Source organism: Mustela putorius, unplaced genomic scaffold, assembly GCF_011764305.1.
Source record: "Mustela putorius furo isolate JIRA1106 unplaced genomic scaffold, ASM1176430v1.1 tig00003845_pilon_pilon_pilon, whole genome shotgun sequence".
Lineage (NCBI taxonomy): Eukaryota > Metazoa > Chordata > Mammalia > Carnivora > Mustelidae > Mustela > Mustela putorius.
This window is the reverse complement of record NW_025421998.1, coordinates 84,732,486-84,755,923: the sequence shown is the minus strand read 5'-3', so window position 1 is coordinate 84,755,923 and position 23,438 is coordinate 84,732,486. Positions and strand designations below refer to the sequence as shown.

The 23,438-nt window shown below is 37.1% G+C and overlaps 1 protein-coding gene across 3 annotated transcripts in view; it reads left to right on the top strand.

Moving 5' to 3' along the window:
* TMEM209 (transmembrane protein 209) overlaps window positions 1-22,314 on the top strand; it is a 32,711-nt gene extending 10,397 nt beyond the window's left edge. For all 3 annotated transcript variants that reach the window (XM_045062989.1, XM_045062987.1, XM_045062988.1), the window contains exons 7-15: window positions 4,899-5,074; window positions 6,409-6,480; window positions 8,348-8,444; window positions 11,554-11,679; window positions 14,408-14,505; window positions 15,808-15,922; window positions 16,026-16,123; window positions 17,163-17,236; window positions 20,577-22,314. In XM_045062989.1, coding sequence (XP_044918924.1) covers window positions 4,899-5,074; window positions 6,409-6,480; window positions 8,348-8,444; window positions 11,554-11,679; window positions 14,408-14,505; window positions 15,808-15,922; window positions 16,026-16,123; window positions 17,163-17,236; window positions 20,577-20,631 — 911 coding nt within the window. In that variant the 3' untranslated portion in view covers window positions 20,632-22,314. The remainder of the gene's footprint in view (window positions 1-4,898; window positions 5,075-6,408; window positions 6,481-8,347; window positions 8,445-11,553; window positions 11,680-14,407; window positions 14,506-15,807; window positions 15,923-16,025; window positions 16,124-17,162; window positions 17,237-20,576) is intronic.
* Window positions 22,315-23,438: the final 1,124 nt, after the last annotated feature.

Here is a 23,438-nt window from a genome sequence, read left to right as displayed (position 1 = left end):
TCCCCTAAGGGAATTGTGCTACGGCTAGAGATTTTGAACTGTACCCTGTCAGTTCTTTGGTATTTCTTAAGACTTGCATTTAGGCTTCCTGTGTGATCACTTTTTATAAAGGGTTCTTGGTATATTGAAAAGAATGCATAGTCTCTAAATACTGGACCCCATGTTTGTTCATTGAACCAGACTTCTTGAAGGTGTTCTTAAATCTTTATCTTATTAATCTTCATCCACTTGATCTATTAGTTAGTAAGAAAGTCCATTAACAGTTCCCACTGATTGTCTTCCATTAAATGTCTCCTCGTAATTCGGTCAAATTTGCTAAATGTGTAGGAAATGATGCTAAGTGCATATAAATTAAGGATTGTTGATATCATTATGGCCAATTATTCCTTTTATCTTTATCTCTTAGGTTTTTTGCCTTCTATTTTCTCTTATATTAACACTGCTCTACTAATTTTCTTATGGTTAGTGTTTGCTTGGTATATTTATGTCCATCCCTATACTTCTGACCCATTATCTGTAGGTTTTAGGTAATTTAGTATTTTGTATAAATTAATTTATAAATAGTATTTTGTGAGGAGCTACTTTGAGGCTGTATAAATGTCCTCTTCCTCATCATATTTGACTTAGCTTTTTTTTTTTTTTTCTTTTAAGATTTATTTATTTTGGGGAGAGAGCCAAAGTGGAGGAACAGGTGGAGGAAGAGGGAGAAGCAGGCTCCCTGCCAAGCAGGGAGCCCGATGCAGAGCTCAATCCCAGGATCCTGAGATCATGACCTGAGCGGAAAGCAGACACTTAACTGACTGAGCTACCCAGGCGCCCCTTGACTTAGCTTTAACAACCCTTTTTTTTTTTTTTTTAATATTTCATCTATTTATTTGACAGACAGAGATCACAAATAGGCAGAGGGGCAGGCAGAGAGAGAGGAGAAAGCAGGCTCCCCGCCGAACAGAGAGCCCAACATGGGGCTCGATCCCAGAACCCTGAGACCATGACCCGAGCTGAAGGCAGGGGCTTTAACCCACTGAGCCACCCAGGCGCCCCAGCTTTAATATTCTTTTAAGTTTCTTTTCAAAATTGATTTTTACGAGCTGCCTGGGTGGCTCAGTGGGTTAAAGCCTCTGCCTTTGGCTCAGGTCATGATCCCAGGGTCCTGGGATCAAGCCCCGCATTGGACTCTCTGCTCAGCAGGGAGCCTGCTTCCTTCTCTCTCTCTCTGCCTACTTGTGATCTCTGTCAAATAAATAAATTTTTTTAAAAATTGATTTTTACGGGCGCCTTGGTGGCTCAGTGGGTTAAGCCACTGCTTTCTGCCCAGGTCATGATCTCAGGGTCCTGGGATCGAGTCCCGCATTGGGCTCTCTGCTCAGCAGGGAGCCTGCTTCCCTCTCTCTCTCTGCCTGCCTCTCCGACTACTTGTGATTTCTCTCTGTCAAATAAATAAATAAAATCTTAAAAAAAAAAATTGATTTTTACTATGTTGGTTCTCATAGAGGCTTTCTAATTCCGTCATTCCTTCTCTTATTTCCTTTTACATTTTTTAAACATCTTTTATGACAAAATATGCATAATATTTACCATTTTAACCATTCTTAAGTGTATAATTCTGTGGTATTAAGTGTGTTTATATTGACGTGCAGCCACCTTTCATATTTATTTGTTGGCATTCTGTTGTTGTGAGATAGAGCTTTTTCTTCTCCCCAGTAATGTCATTTATTTTGGTGGTTAGATGGTCTCAGATTTCACTGGTGGGATCCTCTGGCTTCTGTTTTGTTTGTTTGTTGTTGTTTTGTTTTACTTTCTAGCACTAAAAGATATTTCAGGCTCCTCTTGTACTTTCCCTGGTTAAGTGGCTATGGAGTCCGTCTGTTTCTCCAAGGGGAGAATGATATTTAGAAATTAGTGTCCGGGCACTGGATATACCACTGTTGATGGGACATCTCTCCTCTAGGTCCTCTCAACAGACAGCTAGGAATATGTGTACACACACACCTATTTGTATTTCTGTATCTGTCCATCTCTATATATTAAAAACCATGAGCTCATACTACTGCCTCCGAATTCCAGTCCCAACTATACAGGGTTGATTCCAGCCTCCTCCCTTTTCATATTCGTAATTCCTTTCTCCAATAGTAAGAAACCAGGCACTCGTTTTTGCTTTTTCTCACACATTTTTTGGCTGACTAGCCCCTCCATCCTTCATTAGTTCACACACATCTCCTAAGAACATGAACATTTTCCCTTCTAACTACAATATAATTATCATACTAGTATTATTCATACTCACATTTCTTCAAATTGACCGAGTAATGGCCTTAATGGCCTTTGTAGCTTTTTTTTTTTTTTAACTGATGCAGGATCATGACGTTTACGTTTGAAGAGGTCAGCCTAGTTGTTTTTCAGATTTGGATTTGTGTGGTCATTTTTCATTATTAGATAAGATTAGAATCAGTTTAAATACAGTTTTTTTGTAAGAATACAACATAGGTAGTGCTATGCTCCTTTCAACATACCATATCAGGAAACACATGATACCATTTTGTCCCTTTATTGGTAAGATTAAATTGGATCACTTGGTCAAGATGATGGCTGCCTTGGCTTTCCCTTTTATAATTAGTAAATAATCTATAGTTAGTATTATTAGTAGTAGTAAATAAATTAGTATTATTATATTATTAGTAAGTAAATTAGTATTATTATTACTAGTAAATAATCTGTGTGATACTTTGAGACTTGTGAATCCTGTTTCCCAGTAGCCTTTCACTGAGTGGTTTTAGCATCTGTTGATGGTCCTCTCTGAAATGAGTTAATGCAGTGGTAGTTGCAAAGGAGACTTCCTAAAACTTCCATTTCTTCCACATTTAGTAATTTGGCTTGCTTCTGTTTTACCGCTTACCCCACAGTTGGTTGGTCTTAGCCTGACTGCACTGACCGTTGGTTCTATCTTCCCTAAGTGGTGTCTGACTTGCTGTTTAACTCATTGAGTTTTTTAATTTATTGTGGGTGTTTTCTTTTTCTCCCCCCCCCACCCCAGTTTTTAAGGTTTTACTTGTTTCTCTTTCAAATAGGCATGATTTGTTTTAGAGTATCTTGGTTTTGTTCTTATGTTTTCCATTCTTTTTCCTATCTCAATCATTTTAAACATAACTCTTTTTTTTTTTTTTTTTTTAAAGATTTATTTATTTGACAGAGATAGATCACAAGTAGACAGAGAGGCAGGCAGAGAGAGAGGAAGGGAAGCAGGCTCCCCGCCAAGCAGAGAGCCCGACGTGGGACTCGATCCCAGGACCCTGAGATCATGACCTGAGCCGAAGGCAGCGGCTTAACCCACTGAGCCACCCAGGCGCCCCAACATAACTCTTTAAAAGTCTCTGTCCAGGGGTGCCTGGGTGGCTCAGTTGTTAAGTATCTGCTTTTGGCTCAAGTCATGACCCCAGGGTCCTGGGATTGAACCCCATGGACTCCCTGCTCAGCGGGAAGCCTGCTTCTCCCTTTCCCACTCCCCCTGCTTGTGTTCTCTCTCTCGCTGTCTCTCTCTCTGTCAAATAAATAAAATCTTTAAAAAAAAAAAATTAAAAAACAAAAATGAAAATCTCTGTCCAATAGCTCAGTTATCTAAAGTTCTTAGAGATTAAATACTAACATTTTTGTCTTGTTGATTCCTTTGACTGAAACCGTTTCCTCTTGTGATTTCTGTATTTTTGTTTTTGGTAAGCTTATCTACAGTAGGGTTTTATTTATCTGTGCTTTTCTATCCTGAGAAAACTGGATAGAAGCCTTGTCTCCTCCTAGCAGTTTTGTATTTCCCTCTGCCAAATGCCTGAGGAGTATCACTGACCGTGAACTAACTTAGGTAATTTCTGAGCTAGGAGGTTGCTGGACTTCACAGGTAGTATAAATGGGTATTCTAAACCCATACAAAAATGAATAATTTTTAAATCCCTGTATGACCTAAGACAGACAAAATTTCCTTGTTACCTCCTGGTGCCAGTGGACAGATTTCTTTTCTTACCTACTAAAAATTTGGCCCGTGAGGTTCCTGACCCTTTGCTGGGTACAGGGGATAGAGGTAGAAGGGTCTCAGCCAGCTCTACCTGTGCTAGGCCTGTATCCTCATTATCAGTTCCCACTCCGGCTGATATCCAAGCTGATAGGTTTCCCAAAGCCTACAGAACTCTCCACAGCAGCCACAACAGCAGTTCACAGGGATGCTGGGGAAAAATAATACTTCCTGCCCTCAAGGAGATCAAACTCTGTTTTGGTAGAAAGACAAACTATAACCTTAAAGTGTGATAAGTACGCTGGTAGAAGCTTCTAGAGGATTAAGTCCCCATATGTAACTATTAACATTTCCTGAGAGTAAATGTGTAAATTTAGAAGTGTAATCGTCAGTCTCTTTTAATACAACACAGGAGTTATTACGAGCTATAAAGAGAATGCAGTGTAGTAGTACAGGGGAAAGCGAGCCTAGCTGCTGACCCAGAGAGTAGTTTATTAATAGGAGACTGCAGTTGTCCCATTCAGAAAGCGCCACTAAAAATTCAAGCAGGGAACTTCCCTAGCCTATTTCTTTACTGAAGAATTGTGTCTTTTGTTTCTTGCTGAATCATTTGAAAGTCTTAGAGAATGAAACAAGCTTAATTTGACAACAAAAATAAACACTTTAAACCACTTAGAGTTCTTAACGTGATATTGCTCAGTAAATGTTCTTTTTAATTTTTAGCACAGGCGCTAAAATATGTTCTCTAAAGAAAAGTGTCAGGGAGGAGAAGAATCCCTTGGGGCTTTGTCTTCCTTGGTTGCCCTTGCCTAGGTGCCTAGATAGCCAGCGTTCTTGAGCTAACTCTGGATGTCAGAATTACTACAGCGCACACTGATGCTCTTTAAATTCATCATTGTAGGGAGCCCAGACTCTACCTCGCCTTCCACCAGTCCCACTTTCTGGAACTATAATCGTTCTATGGGAGATTACGCACAAACTCTAAAGAAGTTTCAGTATCAACTTGCCTGCAGGTCTCAGGCTCCCTGTGCTAACAAAGATGAAGCTGATCTTAGTTCTAAACAAGCAGCAGAGGAGGTAAGTGGGAAATAAAAATGACAATATTTTTTAAATGAATTAATTATTTTTATTAATATATAAGGTATTATTTGCCCCAGGGGAATTAATATTTTTGATTGCAGATTGTTAGTCTCTTCTACTTCTGGAACTTTTTTTCTGTAATCTTCACTTTTTTTTTTTTTTTTTAAGTTTTTATTTATTTGAAAGAGAGAGCACAGGCAGGAGGAAGAGCAGAGGGAGAGAGAGAGGCAGGCTCCCCCCTCAGTAGGGAGCCCGCCATGGGGTTCAATCCCAGGTGGGATCGTGACCAGCCAAAGGCAGATGCTTAACCTACTGTGCCACCCAGGCACCCCTGTATTCTTCACTTTTACTGGCTAGAAACATAAATCTGGTGCATATTAAATAGTGGAGAAACACCTGTCATACTAAAGCTGATTTATATTGTACACTTTTATTCTTTATAACACATAGTTGACATTACCATCTTGCCCAAAAGACTTTTCTGCATTTATTTATAAAAAGATATCTCAAGTATCTATTTGTACCTAATACAAATAGTATTATATACTCTTGCTTTTAAAATACACTTGGAGGGGCCCCTGGGTGGCTCAGTGGGTTAGGCCGCTGCCTTCGGCTCAGGTCATGATCTCAGGGGCCTGGGATTCCTGGGATCGAGTCCCGCATCGGGCTCTCTGCTCAGCAGGGAGCCTGCTTCCTCCTCTCTCTCTCTCTCTCTGCCTGCCTCTCCGTCTACTTGTGATTTCTCTCTGTCAAATAAATAAATAAAATCTTAAAAAAAAAATTAAAAAAATAAAAATAAATAAAAATAAAATACACTTGGATTTGGGGTGCCTGGGTGGCTCAGTCAGTTAAGTTTCCAATCCCTGATTTTGGTTCAGGTCGTGATCTCAGAGTCCTGAGATCCAGCCTGGCATCAGGCTCCACACTCAGTCGGGAGTCTGCTTTTCTCTGTCTGTCCCTTTCCTTTTGCCCCTTCCCCTGCTGTGCCCCCAAATAAATAAATAAATCTTAAAAAAAATAATAAAATACACTTGGCTAGAATATTCAAGTCTGTAACTTCATCATTTTAATACCAAATATAAGATTTTTATTTGTTCATAAAAGCAAGAATGTTCTTTAAACATACCAATGTAAGGAATTTTAAAAATGCGTCTGCATGAATAGCAACCAAGTGGGAAGTTAGAAGATTATCACTCTTAATTAGATCAATATCAATATTTGTCAAGTTGTTTTTCAGATATTTTTCCACGTATTTTTGAGAGTGGAAGAAAATGACTAATTTCTGGCAGGATTTTTCCTCACTGATTGTTCATTTTAAACATTTTTAATAGGTTTGGGCAAGAGTGACTATGAATAGACAACTTCTTGATCATATGGATTCATGGACTGCTAAGTTCAGAAATGTAAGTTCTGACATTACTCTTTGGATAATACTAGTACCTCTTACTATGCAAAGTGTGTTATTAGAATGTAACTTAGAGGTGTTAATTACTAACCAGATTATCAGAATTAATTATTATTAAAAATACAATATGGATGGCACATGTGTAAGGATAAACACATTTACCTTATGGTGTCTGCTTTCATCAGGTTTTTCTTCTCTCCGTATTTAGTAAATCCATTTATTTTGAGTAGATTAAGGGATAATATATTTAGTTATTAGGAGCTTTTTCCCTTTATCAGCAACTCAATTTTATTTTACTTTTTTCTTTTTTTAAAAAAGATTTTTATTTATTTATTTATTTATTTGAGAGAGAGAGAGAGCCATGATGAGCAAGGGGAGAGAGAGAGAAGCAGGTGGGGCTCGAATCCCGGGACCCTGGGATCATGACCTGAGCCAAAGGCAGACGTTTAACCCACTGAGCCACCCCGGGCAGCAGTAGTTTAGTTTAGTTTAGTTTTTCTTTTCTTTTTTTTTTTTTTTTTTTCCATTTTATTTTTACAAAGAGCTTTTCTGTCAGAACCTATTATATACCCAGAAATGCGAGGGAAATGAATGAGGACATCACCTCAGAGAACTTTAAGTTAGAGAGAGAAGGTAATATATACTAGAATCTACTTCAGAATATTGCAGTTTCTTTGACTGTTTTGGAGAAGAGCCATCTCATATTTGACCTGGAGGTTGGGAAGGCTGACTCATCCAGAGCAAATGAGTTCCCTTGTTTCAGCGCTGCCTCTTTCCCACTCTGGAAGGTACTAGAAGCTCCCAAGGTCTGAGGACACATGAGCCCTCCTCCACTCAGGGCTCCATGTAGATTCTGCAGAGGCTGCTACTACTTCCCCTCCCATCCTTCAGCACTCATGTATCCACTGTACGTCTTCTAAAAATCATTGAAATCATTTGTGCTCCTCTTTTATTCTTCTACTATGATTTCAATAGAGGATCGAGAGTGAGTGATGAAAATTGCAGCCTATTTTCTTGAACCAGAAGCCTGGATGTCTTTCTTAAACAAAAATTCTGTCATGGGGATACAAGGGAACATAGTCCTGAACCCCTTAGGTAATTTTGTTGCAGCCCAAGAGTGGCTGATAAGTGGAATGCATTGAATACATGTTGGAAGAATGAATAAGTGAAATGAGTTCCTTTTAGCTAAGCGTAATCATAAAATTTTAAGAAAAACTTAACACGGGGCACTGGTGGTACAGTTTATTGAGCATCCGACTCTTGGTTTCAGCTCAGGTCGTGATCTCACAGTTATGAGATCAAGCCCTGCATAGGGCTCCATACTCAGCACAGAGTCTGCTTGGGATTCTTTCTTTCTCTCCCTCCCTTCCTCTGTCCCTCCCGCTGGTGCTATCTCTCTGTCAAATGAATAAGTAAATCTTAAAAAAAAAAAAAAGAAAGAAGGGGCGCCTGGGTGGCTCAGTGGGTTAAGCCTCTGCCTTCGGCTCAGGTCATGATCTCAGGGTCCTGGGTTTGAGCCCCGCTTCGGGCTCTCTGCTCGGCAGGGAGCCTGCTTCCCCCTCCCTCTGCCTGCCTTGTGATCTCTGTCAAATAAATAAATAAAATCTTAAAAAAAAAAAGATATAAGTGAAATTTTTATATTCTCTTCAGCAAAATGCAGGCCTATGTGCTTTAAGATTATAACTTAACTTACACTCTACTAGCTTGCTTGCTTAACTTTCTGGGCTTCAACATTCATTTTCTTTTATTATGCTCTGTTAATATTCAAGAAGACAGTAAAAATATTCTTAGCATTTCATGGAAATAATTATTTGAGAAATGCTTTGGAATTATATGTGTAAAATCTTTGCCTCGTTTCTTCCTAGTGGATCAATGAGACAATATTAGTGCCCCTCGTACAAGAGATGGAGTCTGTCAGCACACAGATGAGACGAATGGGCTGTCCTGAGCTTCAGATAGGAGGTATGTGAAAATAGAGCCCAGCATTTGATTTACTGTCAGTGAATCTGCCAAGTAGAAATTTTCTTTTCATACTGGGCTATTTAAAAACTTCTTTGTTATCTTGAAGACAAAACTAAATGTCTCTTATATATATATTTTCTAATACATATTTTATTGAAATAGAATTTACTTACCATACAGTTCTCCCATTTAAAGTCTACAATTCAGAGGTTTGGGTTGTGTAGCCACAATCAATTTTTAGAGTATCTCATATCTCATCACCCAGAAAAGAAACCCCACATACCCTTCATACCATTCCCCCATCACTCATTCCCCAACCCAAGGCAGCTACCAGTTTAGACAGACCCATTCTGGATATTTCACATAAGTGGTGTCATACAGTCTGTTGTCATTTGTGACTGGCTTCTTTAACTTCCTGTGTTTTCAGTGTTCATCTGTGTTACAACATTATGAGTACTTTGTTTCTTTTTATTGCCAAATAATATCCTATTATATTGATCTGTTGCATTTTGTTTACCCATTTATCCATTGATTGACATTTGGGCTGTTTTCACTCTCTGGCTATTATGAATAATGCTGCTGTGAACAGCTGTATACAGGTGTTTGTGTGGACATGTTTTAATTTCTCCAGGAGTAGAATGGCTGAGCCATGTGGTAACTCCATGTTTAACTTGAGGAACAGCAGACTCTTTTGTAAAGCAGCTGCACCATTTTACATTCCTACCAACAGTGTATGAGGGTTTTAGTTTCTTACATCTTCACCAATACTTATCTGTCCTTTTTATTGTAGTTGTTCTAATGGGTGTGAAGTAGTTTCTCATTGTGGTTTTGATTTGCATTTTCCTGATGGCTGCTGGTGTTGAGCATCTTTTTGTGTGCTTATTGCCATTCGTGTATCTTCTTAGGAGAAATATCTTTCCAAATCTTTTACCATTTTTAAATTGGATCACTTGTCTTTTTATCATTGTGGTATTCTTTATATATTCTATTAATTCCAAAGTTGTACAAAGCATAAAGAATGTGTAATAATGCTAATTTAAAATCAACTATTTTCAACTCTCTTACCTGCGAAAAAAATAAAACTGCTAAGGTTCCATACAATTTGCCTAAAATATATATTCCATAATTTATTTAGTGTTAAGTAATTAGATTTCAAAATAAATAAGGAATATCATAGTCGACTACCTCTTTCTAGGGAATAAATTTCTCCTTGAAATAGTTAAGTGCTTTGCATTACATATTAGTACTTTCTACTTATTTGGGTGTCTTAATCAATCTTTATCCTCTGGACTAAGAGTAGAATTGTATATCCCAAAGGTATCTATATACTGAGTGTCCAGATGTTTCATAGGTAATTTACACACCCTCAGATTAACCTTGAAAGCTAGCTCTTAGTGTCCCATTTATGGATGAGGCTAAGACACACAGAACTTTGGTAACTAGCCTGGAGTTACTTGGCCAGAGCCAGAGCTCTGTTAACTCCAAAGTCCAGAATGGTTACTTTCTAGATCTTGGTAATGTTGTTTGAACCAGTGCCTGTCCTCTTTGAGCTTTCTTTAAAAGCTATAAAAATGGGGAGAGGGGGAGCTATTAAAATGTGTATTTTCCACATTTTACCAGTATGATAATGCTTTTTAAAAAGAATTACATTGCTTTGTGACTACAAATGCAGTGTATATTATGTTCGTTGTAGAGAGGCTGGAAAATACAAACATGTACACAAAGAAGAATATTACATAAATTCTGCTTCCAGAGATAAATCACTATCAATTTTAAGTCTCAAACAATTATTAATTTTGGTTATGATACTCTCTCTCTCTCTCTCTATATATATATAGACACTATGTAAGTGTGTATATATATGTATATATTATATATATGTAACTGTATACTAATATATAATTATATACTTATATTTAATATTGGTGTATACAATATATATTTTAGTATATATATAATATATATGTTAGTGTATATATCTGTCTCAATTGTATGTTATACCATTATTTATGAACATTATAACTTTATATAAGAGTTGAAGGAATATGGAACATATATGTACATTTTTTTGTTAAAGATTTTACTTATTTATTTGACAGAAACAGGGAGAGAGGGAACACAAGCAGAGGGAGTGGGAGAGGGAGAAGTAGGCTTCCCGCTGAGCAGGGAGCCCCATGCAGGGTCAGCCCCAGGACCCCAGGATCATGACCTGAGCCAAAGGCAGATGCTTAACAACTGAGCCACCCAGGTTCCCCATATGTACATATTTTTAATTAAATTGGGATCGTACTCTTTTGTTGCCAACTTTCATCCCAATTTTTTTATTTTGTTAAATATTCTCCAGCACTGTTTTTGTAGCTAGATTGTACTTCATTTTTGTATGTGTGATGTGTTGTGTTTAAGTGATCTTTATTATGTAAAATGTTGGGCTTTTGCCCTTTCTTGTTATTAGTAATGCTGTGAGTAAATATCCTTTTATCTAAATATCTGTGTACATTTGTAATTATTTCTTAGGGATAATTTCTTAGAAGTGGAGTTAGTTCAGTAGGAATAAATGCATTAAGGCTTTTGACATACATAACCCTTTAAAAAGCTTATACCAGTTTATGCTCTAGCAACTATGTCACGCAGAAGAATGTCTTTTTCCCAGCATTGAGTATTACTAGCAAGGTTAGACATTGTGAAAATTTGTCAGTTGTTTATTTCTTTGCATAGTCGTCTTTCATGATAAGAGAAATCACTGTCATAAAAAGTTTCTGCTTATCAGTGGCATAACAGGCAACTTCTAACTCAACCTGATTTTAAAAGCTCTCGTGTATCTCTCTGTGTCCCCCACAAAAATATTTTGTGTATTAGCTGTTCATAGATTTGTCAGCATGGATTTGGCTGCTGCTTTTGGTGTGTGTATGCATGTGGTTTCTGTTCTTATAAATCTGGCTATCATGCCAGAAATGATAAAAAGAAATTCTAAGTAAAGTAGATAATGCAAATTGTTAAACTGTTATTGCTTTTATTTATTTCTTCAACATGTATTGAGGAAAAAGCATTTTAAGTTCTTTTAGAGACCCACATGAAGAATAATCTGTTCTGTGTGTTTTATTTTTAACAGAGGCTAGTATTACTAGCTTGAAACAAGCTGCTCTGGTCAAAGCTCCTCTCATTCCAACTTTGAATACAATTGTGCAGTATCTGGACCTTACACCAAATCAGGAGTACTTGTTTGAAAGGATCAAAGGTAACTAGTAATTTGAAAAGGAAAAAATTTCACTCCTTTGAGATGTTATAAATAAAAATAACAAGAAGGGGTGCCTGGTGGCTCAGTGGTGACTCTTGGTTTAGGCTTAGGTCAGGATCTCACAGTCATTGAGGATCAAGTCCCCCATCCAGCTCGCACTGGGTGTGGAGCCTGCTGAGATGCCCTTTCTGCCTCTTCCACTGCCCCTCCCCTCCAACTCATGCACACTTTTTCTCTCTCTCTTTCAAAAAAAAAAAAAAGTAACAAGGAAAAAAAAATTTTAAGACTGAGTACCTTATATTTTATAAATATATATTTAATTATGGCTTAATTAAGCTTTTTGGTTTTTGGTTTTTATATTTGATATGCTTAAAATTGTCAAAATGGGAGGGGTGCCTGGGTGGCTCAGTGATTAATTAAGCCTCTGCCTCTCTCCCTGCCTGCTACTCCTCTTGCTTGTGTGCTCGTTCTCTTCCTCTCTCTCTATCTCCCTGTGTGTCAAATAAATAAGGGAATTGTCAAAATGATGTAGTTAGCCTTGAATATATTATTTAATTTTATTCTGTATAGGGAAACTTAAATATGAGCTACATGGGCTCAAGTAAACATTTCACTCATTTTCTGCTGTACCAAGAATGGATACCACTGTGACAGTCTTTATAGTTTGAACATGCCGAACTGACTTTCAGTTCTTAAAATTCGTATTTAATGTGTTGCTTCTTTGTCTTTCTGTTATGTCCAGATTATTGGAGGGTAATGTGATCTTCTGAGGAGACTGACTTGAGAATCAGGAAATTTAGCCTTCCTAATATTCCCACAGTCTCTCTTTATGCTTCCCTGCTTTTATTTGGATAATCTGTAAAATGTTCTCATTACTAAAACAAGTTTTAGAAATAGTATTTGACTCTTCAGATTTACCATAAATTTTAATTTAAAAACGTTATGGTGCCCCCTCTCTTCCCTAGGTTTGGATTAGGGTTCAGGAATAATCATTTATCATGACTTTTAGGAAACTTTTTATTACAAGATTTCAGATACTCATGAGGCGCCTGGGTGGCTCAGTGGGTTAAAGCTTCTGCCCTTGGCTCAGGGCATGATCCCAAGGTCCTGGGATCGAGCCCCGCGATGGGCTCTTTGCTCAGCAGGGACCCTGCTTGCTCCTCTCTCTCTGCCTGCCTCTCTGCCTACTTGTGATCTCTGTTTGTCAAATAAATAAATAAAATCTTAAAAAAAAAAAAAAGATTTCAGATATTCATAAAACTAGGCACAACAGTATGCTGAAGCCTTTTAGACGTAGCCCCTGGTCCCTGCGGCCATCAGTCCCTGGGCATCCCAAGCCTTATCCATATCCCCATCTGTCTCCTCCCTTTCCATATTATATATAGCTCTGTATGTGTCTTCGAGATAAGGCCTTTTAAAAATATAACCTCAGTACAATTCTCACACCTCATATTGTTTTAACAGTTTCTTTATATCATGAAGTATATAACTTGTGTATGAATTTCTAGCCATCTTATAAAATGTGTAATTACTTTTTCTGCTATTATTTGAATTGGGATTCAAATATAATTACATGGTATGACTGGTTGATAAAGCATTTGAGTTCCCATGCACCTGGATGGCTCACTCCGTTAAGCATCTTGCCTTCTGCTCAGGTCGTGATCCCAGCGTGCTAGGATTGAGTCCCACATCCGGCTCTTCTCCCTCTCCCTCTGCCTCCTGCTCCCCCTGCTTGCGCTCATTCTGTCTCTCTGTCAAATAAATAAAATCTTTAAAAAAAAACAAAAAAAAGCATTTAAGTTCCTTTTGAGCTATAGGTTTCCTATCCATCCTTTTAGTTTTTTCCTGCAACTTATTTGTTGAAAAAAATTGGATTGTTTTTCCTATAGAGTTGCCCATGGTGTGGATTTTATTGACTACATCCCCATGGGGTGTAATTTTATGTGATCCTCTGTCCTCCGTATTTCCTGTAAATTCAGGTTGCAGTTGTTGGCAAGATTGCCTGATAGATAGCAGGTTATTTGTATATCCAAAAACGTACACATGTGTACACATGTATGCAAAGTATATATAAAGTATTATTATATCCTATATCAAATATACAAAAAAGCTTAAGCACAGCAAAGCCTTCTGGATTGAACAGTTACCAACATTTCACTGTCATTGATTCTCTCTACATATATGCATACACGCTTTTTTTTGCTCTGTCATTCATTACAGACATAATTACTTTTCAGCATGCAAATTCCTAAAAATAAGAACATTCTCCCGCATAACTTCAGTACACTTAACAGACGTTTAAAATTAGCAATATTTCTATAATATCATATAATACACAGTTCATATTCAAATTTCCCAATGTCCAAAGAATGTTCATATCCTTTCTTTCTAACCAGAATAGAGTATAGGTTCACATATTTCTGTAAGTTGTTTTATCTTTCTTTGGTCACTTTCTCCAAAACAGTTCTGGCCCATCTTTTTTCCCTGTGTGACGCTGACTTTATTGAAAACCCCAAAAGTTTTATCCCACATTATGAGTTTGTCTGATTCTTTCTTCTTTCTTCATGGTAATGTGTATTTCTTTTATATCTTGTATTTCTTTATGTTTGGGGTTTTCATCAGATGATATGCTTCCCTTATTGTAGCACCTTGGCCTTTTTTCCTTTTATTCTTTCGTTTTTGTTTTTGGTTTTTTTTGGCTTTTTAAATTTCACCCTTGTTGCTCCAGAACTTTCTCAGGGAGGCTGTATGAGTTCATTTCGATGGAATAGAGGTGGAGACTTCAAAGGACGCAAGTGGGATACAGACCTGCCCACTGATTCTGCTGTAAGTCACTACTTTAATTTTTTTCTTTAGTTTAACATTCTTCTATGTTATTGGACATATATACTTTTATTTTTCCATTACAAAAATAAGTATTAAAAAAATTTTCGAAACTAAGGTAGAAAAAAAATTTTACATTGTACCATCATCTTAACCACTGTTAATATTTTGGTGTATTTTCTTTTCATTTTTTCCCTTTACTTATACTGCACTATTTTTTAATGTTTTTTTTTAATGTTTTTATCATAGTTGTAATCATCCCACACGTAAAATTTTGTATTCTTTTTTAACTTTAGCAGTGTTTAAGTATTTTTCTTTTTAAAGATTTTATTTATTTATTTGACAGACAGAGACCACAAGTAGGCAGAGAGGCAGGCAGAGAGAGAGAGAGAGGAGGAAGCAGGCTCCCCGGGGAGCTGAGCAGAGAGCCAGATGCGGGGCTCGATCCCAGGACCCTGGGATCATGACCTGAGCCGAAGGCAGAGGCTTAACCACTGAGCCACCCAGGTGCCCCAGTGTTTTAAGTATTTTTTTATTACTACACACTCAATTAACTGTTTTTCTATATTGGAGCTAGAAGAGAAGCTCTCTTTGGAGCTTCTAGCTCCAATATAGAATTGGAATAATTCAAAGAGAATTACTTTGTTTCTGTTTTAAATAATACTGCAGGAAAAATCGTGATGCATATTTTTTTCTTATTTGGGATTATGGCTTTAAGAAAGATTCCTAGGGGAGCATGGGTGGCTCAGTCACTTTAGCCTCTGACTCCTTTGATTTCAGCTCCGTTGATAATCTCCTCAGGGTCATGAGATCAGCTGTAAGATTCTGGGAGTGGAGCCTGCTTAAAATTCTCTCTCCCTCCCTCTGCTCCCCGCGCTCCAACATTCATACTCTCTTTAAAAAAAGAGAAGTTTCCTAGAATTAAGATTGTTGAAATCAAAGAGTATACTGTTTTTGAGCATATGAGTTTTTCGAGATCATATTCTTTATTGTTTTGTAATGACTGTTAGATGTAAAAATGAAGTTTCAAGTGCTGATACTTGAATTGAGAATGTATTTGTATTTTTATCTTGTTTTTTTGTGTTAACTATATGGGTATGAATGATCCACTTAACAGAAAACTGAGAATGTCTTGCTTTTCTGTTTTCATTTTATAGATTTCATCTTGCAGATGTAGCCACTTGAAAGCATTTTTGCTAGTTTCTCTATAGGGAAAAGTTTAAAAATTGGAGTCATTATAAACAAAGGCTTAAAGCCATGATAGATTTTCATGCTGATTTTGAAAAATTGTTTTCTCATCTTCAGATCATCATGCATGTATTTTGCACCTACCTCGATTCCAGATTACCTCCGCATCCAAAGTACCCTGACGGAAAAACATTTACTTCTCAGCACTTTGTTCAGACACCAAATAAACCAGGTATAAACTTCCTAAAAGAATACGTTGAGATTTTCACATGAGATATATATAGAGAGAGAGGTTGGCTTTTTTTTTTTTTTAATGTAGCATATTTTCTTTACAGATGTGACAAATGAGAATGTTTTTTGCATTTATCAAAGTGCTATCAACCCTCCCCATTATGAGCTAATCTACCAGCGTCATGTCTACAATCTTCCAAAGGTACCTTTAAATGTAGAAGTTGCTATTACAGAGTGTCATGGATGACTTGCTTTGATAATATTTTTTAAATCAGAGTCCCTTGTTTATGGAATAGGTAAACTTTCTAAATTAGGGAAAATGTGTTTCTTGAATATCCCTTTTTCTAACTATTAAAGTAATATATGCTTAACTTGGGAAAGTAAAACGAAAAAGAAGAAAGATCACTCATTATTCCATTACGTGAAGGCACCTGTTGTTAACATTTTTGGTGTATTGCCTTTGGTAAATTTCATTTTGGTCTTTGTGCTACTTTGTGCGTTGAAGTCATATTTATGTAATTTTATTTCCTTTTAAAAAATTAACTTCTTAATTTAATTACCTTAAAAAACCGTAATTTCCATCTCATTAAAAAGCTTCCATAGAAACACTTTTTAATGGCTGTAAAAAAGTTTATTATAAGATTATAACATAATTTATTTAATCATTTCCCTACCGTTGGACATTTTGGGTATTCTAATTCTTCATTATCATAAACACTGCTGAGTGTTCATCATTATGAATATAGTTATCTGCATTTGGGGAATTTTATTAGCTTAAAGTTGCAAAGTGGAATTCTAGGTTACAGAATATTTTCAAGGCTTTTAAAATAGATTTTCAAACTACTTTATACAAACTACTTTATACAAAAGATGTACCAGTTTACATTTCCATTCAGGCATTTTAATCTTGACTGCAAGCATCAGTTCTGCAGCTTCTACCAGTTCTACCAGCTTCTTTACTAAGAAATTTTACATTGACTATAATCACAAATTGTATTCTCCATCAAATTTCTAGGAGAATATTAATTTCCTTTTTTGCGAGTTTAACATTTCAGCTTTGATAGTGTTAATATTTTGGACCATTGACGTTTCTGTCCAAATCCATGCAGATGAAAGTCTGAATTACACAGAATTCTGAGTTAGTAGAATGTGAATTGATGGGATCTGCATTTATCTGTTTGTTTGGTTTGCATAATTTTTTTGTTTGGCTTGGTTTAAATCTTGCTGTCTTCTTGTTCCAGGGCCGAAATAATATGTTTCATACATTGTTAATGTTCCTCTACATCATAAAGACCAAAGAGTCAGGAATGCTTGGGTAAGTATTAATGCTTTAAAAACACAAGTACTTAATTTATTTATTGTTTTTCTTCCTATGTTAAGATTCTGCAGAAGGCAGCATTGTGTACTGAAAGGATTGTAGACTGACAAGAGATGGGCTTCTAGTGTAAGCCCAGCTCTGTCACTACCCAATTCTGGTTTCTTGGGCAAGTCCCTTCATTCCTCACCAACCTCCCATTTCCCTACTGGTGAAAAGGCTGTTGGACCATGTCATTGGCTTTACAGTCGTGTCTCTCAGACAAGCAACTCTGAGATCTATATCAAGCTCCTGCCACTTTAAAATTTAAAAACAAGGGACACCTGGGTGGCTCAGTAGGTTAAGCATCTGCCTACGGCTCAGGTCATGATCCCAGAGTCCTGGGATCGAGTCCCACTTCGGGCTCCATGCCCAGCAGGAGCCCGCTTCTGTCTCTGCCTGCTGTTCTCCCTGCTTGTGCTCTCTAACAAGTAAATAAATACAATCTTAAAAAAGAGTCGCACACTCTACTGACTGAGCCAGCCTGGAGCCACCCCGTGATTTTAAATTTTCTAATAGACACCTTAAACATTTTATAAGAAGTAAAAAGAAAGAGGTGAAATTAATGTTAGTAATATATTCCCTGCGGAGCAAGGAGCCTGGTGCAGGACTTGATCCCAGGCCCTGGGATCATGACCTGAACTGAAGGCAGGCACTTAACTGACTGAGCCACTCGGGCATCCCAAGTGTGTGGCTCTTGATCTCAGGGTCATGAGTTCAAATCCCATGTTGGGCATAAAGCTTACTTAAAATGAAATAAAGTAAAAGTACTTATTAAGGAGAGCACCTGCGTGGTTCAGTTGGTTAAGCATACAACTCTTGGTTTCTGCTCAGTTCATGATCTCATAGATGTGGAATCGAGCTTCATGTCACATTGGGCTGCATGCTCAGTAGGGAGTCTGCTTAAAGATTCTCTCTGCCCCTCCCCCTGCTCTCTCTTTTTCTTCCTCTCTCAAATAAATCAATAAATCCTAAAAAAGAAAAAAAAAGAAGAAGAAGTACTTAGTGGGGTAATAATTTACTCAGAGGCCAAAAAGAACTGATAAAATTTTTTTTTTATGATTTTATTTATTTATTTGACAGACGGAGATCACAAGCAGGCAGAGAGGCAGGCAGAGAGAGAGGAGAAAGCAGGCTCCCTGCTGAGCAGAGAGCCCGATGCAGGGCTCAATTCCAGGACCCTGAGATCATGACCTGAACCGAAGGCAGAGGCTTAACCTACTGAGCCACCCAAGCGCCCCAAAAACTGATAAAATTTTTGAAGTGCTTATATTCTCTTAATGAATAACTTACATGTGAGAAAGAAGCATTTTAGACTAAAACTAATACATGATTTGAGATTTTTTTCCTTAACCAAGGGAAAGGAAACTTTGAAACTAACTTTTTAATTATGACTGGTTAATCTTTTTAATACATTCTAAAACAGTCAAATGGTTTAAATGACTGTCCTATAAAGGAAGTAAGCAAGTAGCTCAAATATAGTCCATTTGGAATCATGCCCATAAAACAGCAGATTGATCCAAATACATTATCAATTCAATGCCAGATATTTGTGCAGTTACTGGAATGAGATGAATGTTTTACTTCCAAAAGGGAAAAAAAATCTAGGCAGAGTTGACTGCACAGTAATTTAAGTGTTCTGTTCAACAAATAAACCATAAATAAATCTTAAAGCTAAATGACAAACTGAGACAAAATATTATGATTGGAACACATATAGCAAATCCAAGCTAATATCCGTCATATATAAAGAGCATATATAAATTCGTTAGAGGGGCACCTGGGTGGTCAGATAGTTGAGTGTCTGCCTTTGGCTCAGGTCATGATCTCTGGATTGAGCCCTGCATCCGGCTCTCTGCTCAAGGGGGAGCCTGCTTCTTCCTCTCCCTCTGTCACTCCCCCTGCTTGTGTGCACGCTTGCTCTCTTGCATCTCTCTGTCTCAAATGAATAAATCTTTTTTAAAAGTAATAATTCCTTAGAGAATAAAAACAGAAAATGGTCATAGACTGTAAGACTTTCACAGAAAAGTGTTGTGTAAATGGCTAATAAACATGAAAAGATGTTTATCCGTATATACAAGCAAGCCAGAATTAAGGTTCTGAGGGTTTTTTAAGATTTTCTTTTTCCTTTAAGTAGTCTCTATACCCAACATGGGACTCAAACTCACAACTCCAAGATCGAGGGTCACATGTTCCACTGACTGAGCTAGCCAGGTGCCCCTATCATTTGCAGTTTTGAAGAAATGGGAAAAAAACAGTTATATTTTGAATATAAAAATATTTAATATATTTAATAAATTTATAATTTTGAATATAAAAATATTTTTGAAGGGCATTTTGGTAATATATATTTTAAAATTTTTTATCAAAATTAACAACTCATAATTTTAAAAGTTCTGTAGTGCTGTAAGTTCATGACAGAAATAAGCAGTTCCCTGTCATGGGTCCACATAATAGAGGCCTCTAGCTCTCTCTTGATTCTTAAGTTTGAGACATTGGAGGTTGATTTCTTATTTTGTTAGATGAGTAATTTAGCTTATAGCCCTCTCTTCCCTTTGTACTTTGAATATGGTGTAGTACTCTGTGGTGTAGAAGTAGATTTTTCTTTTTGTTATACATACAGTATGGTTAAGTTTAAGCTATATTAATAAACTCCATATACATATTCACTAAAGCATCCATAATAGTTAGTAAATCCCTAGTTCAAGTTGAATTAGGTAAATAGGTAACATTCTCTAAGAAACCTAGCATCTCTATCCTCTATTTTAAAATTTGACTGATATTTTAATCTTACTTGCTAAAATTATTTGGTTAACTCTGTCTGATGTAATTGTTATTGAGATCAACCACAAAATTAATTTTCCACACCCCATAAATCCATTTGTTCTAAATTTGGGTTTTTAGCACAGTTAAGAAAGCAATCACTGGGGCACCTGTGTGGCTCATTGGGTTAAGCCTCTGCCTTTGGCTCAGTTCATGATCTCAAGGTCCTGGGATCGAGCCCCACATTGGGCTCTCTGCTCAGCAGGGAGCCTGCTTCCCCCTCTCTCTCTGCCTGCCTCTCTGCCTACTTGTGATCTCTCTCTCTCTCTCTCTGTGTGTCAAATAAATAAATAATCTTAAAAAAAATCACTATTACTAGGGTTCACCTGATAAACCATGTGTAACATAACTCATTACAGAATAGCATTAAATGTCATTGATTAAATATGTGTTCCTTGTCAAGACTCCTGTTTTCATTATTTGCAAAAAGACCTTAAATGCTTTGCACTAAAATTTTTTTTTTTTTTTTTTTTTTTAGGAGAGTTAATCTTGGTCTGTCTGGTGTGAATATTTTGTGGATTTTTGGCGAGTAGTGGGTCATTTAATTCCAAACATTTGGACTTTTATTTGATTGAATCAGAAGTTGAATCTAAGCATCTCTGAGTCACTTCCTCTTTTGAAATAAGATACATATGTGTGTCTTACACTTTAGATATAACAAAAAATTAGCTATTATGAAACTTCCTTGTAAATATATGTCCTAAATCTTCTATATCAAAAGACATTACTTGTACTTTTTTTTATTACCTTTCAGATTTTTCAGTTGCCTATAAAACTGCAACCCTTCAGGTATTTGCTGCCCCAAAACAGTGCAATTTCCCCTCCATTAAGAAATTTGAGTCCTTTTTCATTGTGACCTACAAATGAGAATCATCCCCCTAATTTTTCCCTGCAAAAATCTTTTCTTATTTGCATTATTTGGTGTAAATACTTGGAAAGAAACAAGGAAATTGCTAATTCAGCTTTTTTATCTCTATACTTAACTGTACTATAAGTCAGCCCGGGGCCCATATTTAAAGAAAGGAGATAAACTTCTCAGTAATGTATTATTCTCAGTAATGTATTAGTCTAATTGTATTTTTAAGTATTATTGAAAGAGGTTTAACAGTATTGGCATTTTAAAAAGTCAACTCTCAGATTAAATGTTAACTGATAACATTATACTATTTGGGTCTTAGGTTAAAAGGCTGAAGACATCAAAAAACAGCTGCTTTGGTTTTAATAACTCAATTTGACTATTCCATTATATTGCATTATTTTTAAGAGTTCTCTAAGATCATACAGTATCTGTTTAAAATTTTTAGGTATGTTCAGAATATTTGAAGAGTAAGAAGTGACTGTTTGTAAGTTTTGTTTGACTGTTTTCTTATATATCTGTATATAGCATCTCTAAAGCCTGGCTAGCAGTTGCATTTGTTTTCTGGTCTGACATATTACTAGAAACTGTTCCTGCCATGTTATGTAAACCTGAAAACAACTAAAAGCAGTACCTTCTGAGTAACTGCCTGTTGGGCCTGTATATGTAGCCCATTTCTGATGATTTGTAAATTCTGTTTTTCAAAAAGCTGTTTCTGTTTTAAAAAGGTCTTATGTCCAAAAGAAAGGAAGTTTCTTTTAACTGCTTTTGATGTATGTTATATATGTTTGCTATGATATTTTAGAAGAAAATAATCAACTAAGCATGTTAAATATAAGAACATATCAAAATGTAAGTACTATTTCAGAAGTCATTGAAGGTGTCATGGAAGAACACTTGTTATGCTATTAAACTATTCAGTTGCATATTTTTAAAGGGAATAAGGAGAAAAAATTTAATAACACATAAGACAAAATTGTTTTTTCTTTATAAGACTTAAGGCAGCTTTTACTCTAAAAATTCAAAGCTATGATATTTTATTTTATAACTGACTGTCAAGAAAATACCATATATGGGAAATCTAACATGTATGTGAAAAGACTAGGGATCCACACTAAGAAAGAAAAGCTGCTGTTTGCCTACTCGAGTCTGGTGTGGTTCACTACAGTCTCATTAACTTTCCTGTATTGACCCGTCTTCACACGTTTGAGCCGGCTTATATTTAAGTGTAGCCTTTATTGAAAGTACTTTGATGAATTAATTAGTTGGGATTCACACTGCAGATATGGTAAATTTTCTTTGGTCTTTGTGTTGAAATGAGTATCTACTTTTCTCTAATTAAATGTTATTTATAGGATAATTTTTCGTAAGTTTTTTTTTCATTGCTTGACTCATCCTTGTGGGATCAGATCCACCAGTCTTTTAGATTATGTTCACTGTATCATTTATCCTTTTTTTTTCTCTATGAATATCAGCCTTTTCTTCAGGCCAGTTTGTTTTAGAAGCATACCGAGGTGTTTATCATTGAGTTCCCACTGAGACATAACAGTGCTCTGGTGCTCGGCTTTCACAAACTGCTCTGTGGAACACTTTGCTGTGTCAGTGGTGAAGACGAGTGGCTTATGGTTGGCACTTCTAAACTCAGCTTTGGAATAGAAATCCTTTAAATGTGGACATTCCTCAAAGATCAGTTTTGGTCCTGTTTCACCATCTCTTCTTTTCCTCAGAGATCTCATTCACTTCACAACTTCATTTATCACCTTTCTTCATTGGATTCCCAAGTTCAGCAGCAGCCCGGACGTCTCTCCTGAGCTCCGGCGGTGCTCTCCTCTGACCTGTCAGACATTTCCACTTGGATGTTCCGCAGACGCTCTGTGGCTGGAACGGAATTCACATCTGCTGAAACCAGCTCGCTCTCCTAACCTCCCTTTTTCTATTCATTGTACCGTTGCCCACGCTCAAAACTCTGGTGTCATCTTTGATTCCTTGAGCTCCCCGGGTCCCCAATCCAATCAGGCAGCAAACCTCATCCATTCTTTCTTAACAATGTCTCTTGCAGCTGTCCCCTTCCGTTTCTGCTGCCAGTGTGCTCATTTACACCCTTATCAACTCACACAGGACCACTGCAACAGCCTAATTAATCTCACAGCTTCCTAATTGTTGCCACGCTTCCAGACTTTCCAATTCATCCCGCACATTCTCTTCAAATTCATCTTCCTAAAACACCTGTTTGATCATTTCAGTCCCCTGATCAATTCCTTAGCCCGACATTCAAAGCCCCCCACAATCTGGCCCCGAGCTAGCCTTACCCTTGCAGATCTTGGCACCAGCCAGAGCAGGCTGGCCCGGCCCCGCCCTCGGCAAACCACCGTCCTGCTTGGCCTGATCGCTCCCTGGGGAAGCCCCTCCCCCGCCACAGGCTGCCCCTGCCTGGAGACTTCACTCTGATTAAACCTGCCATTTTTTGGAGCTAGTCCTGACCAC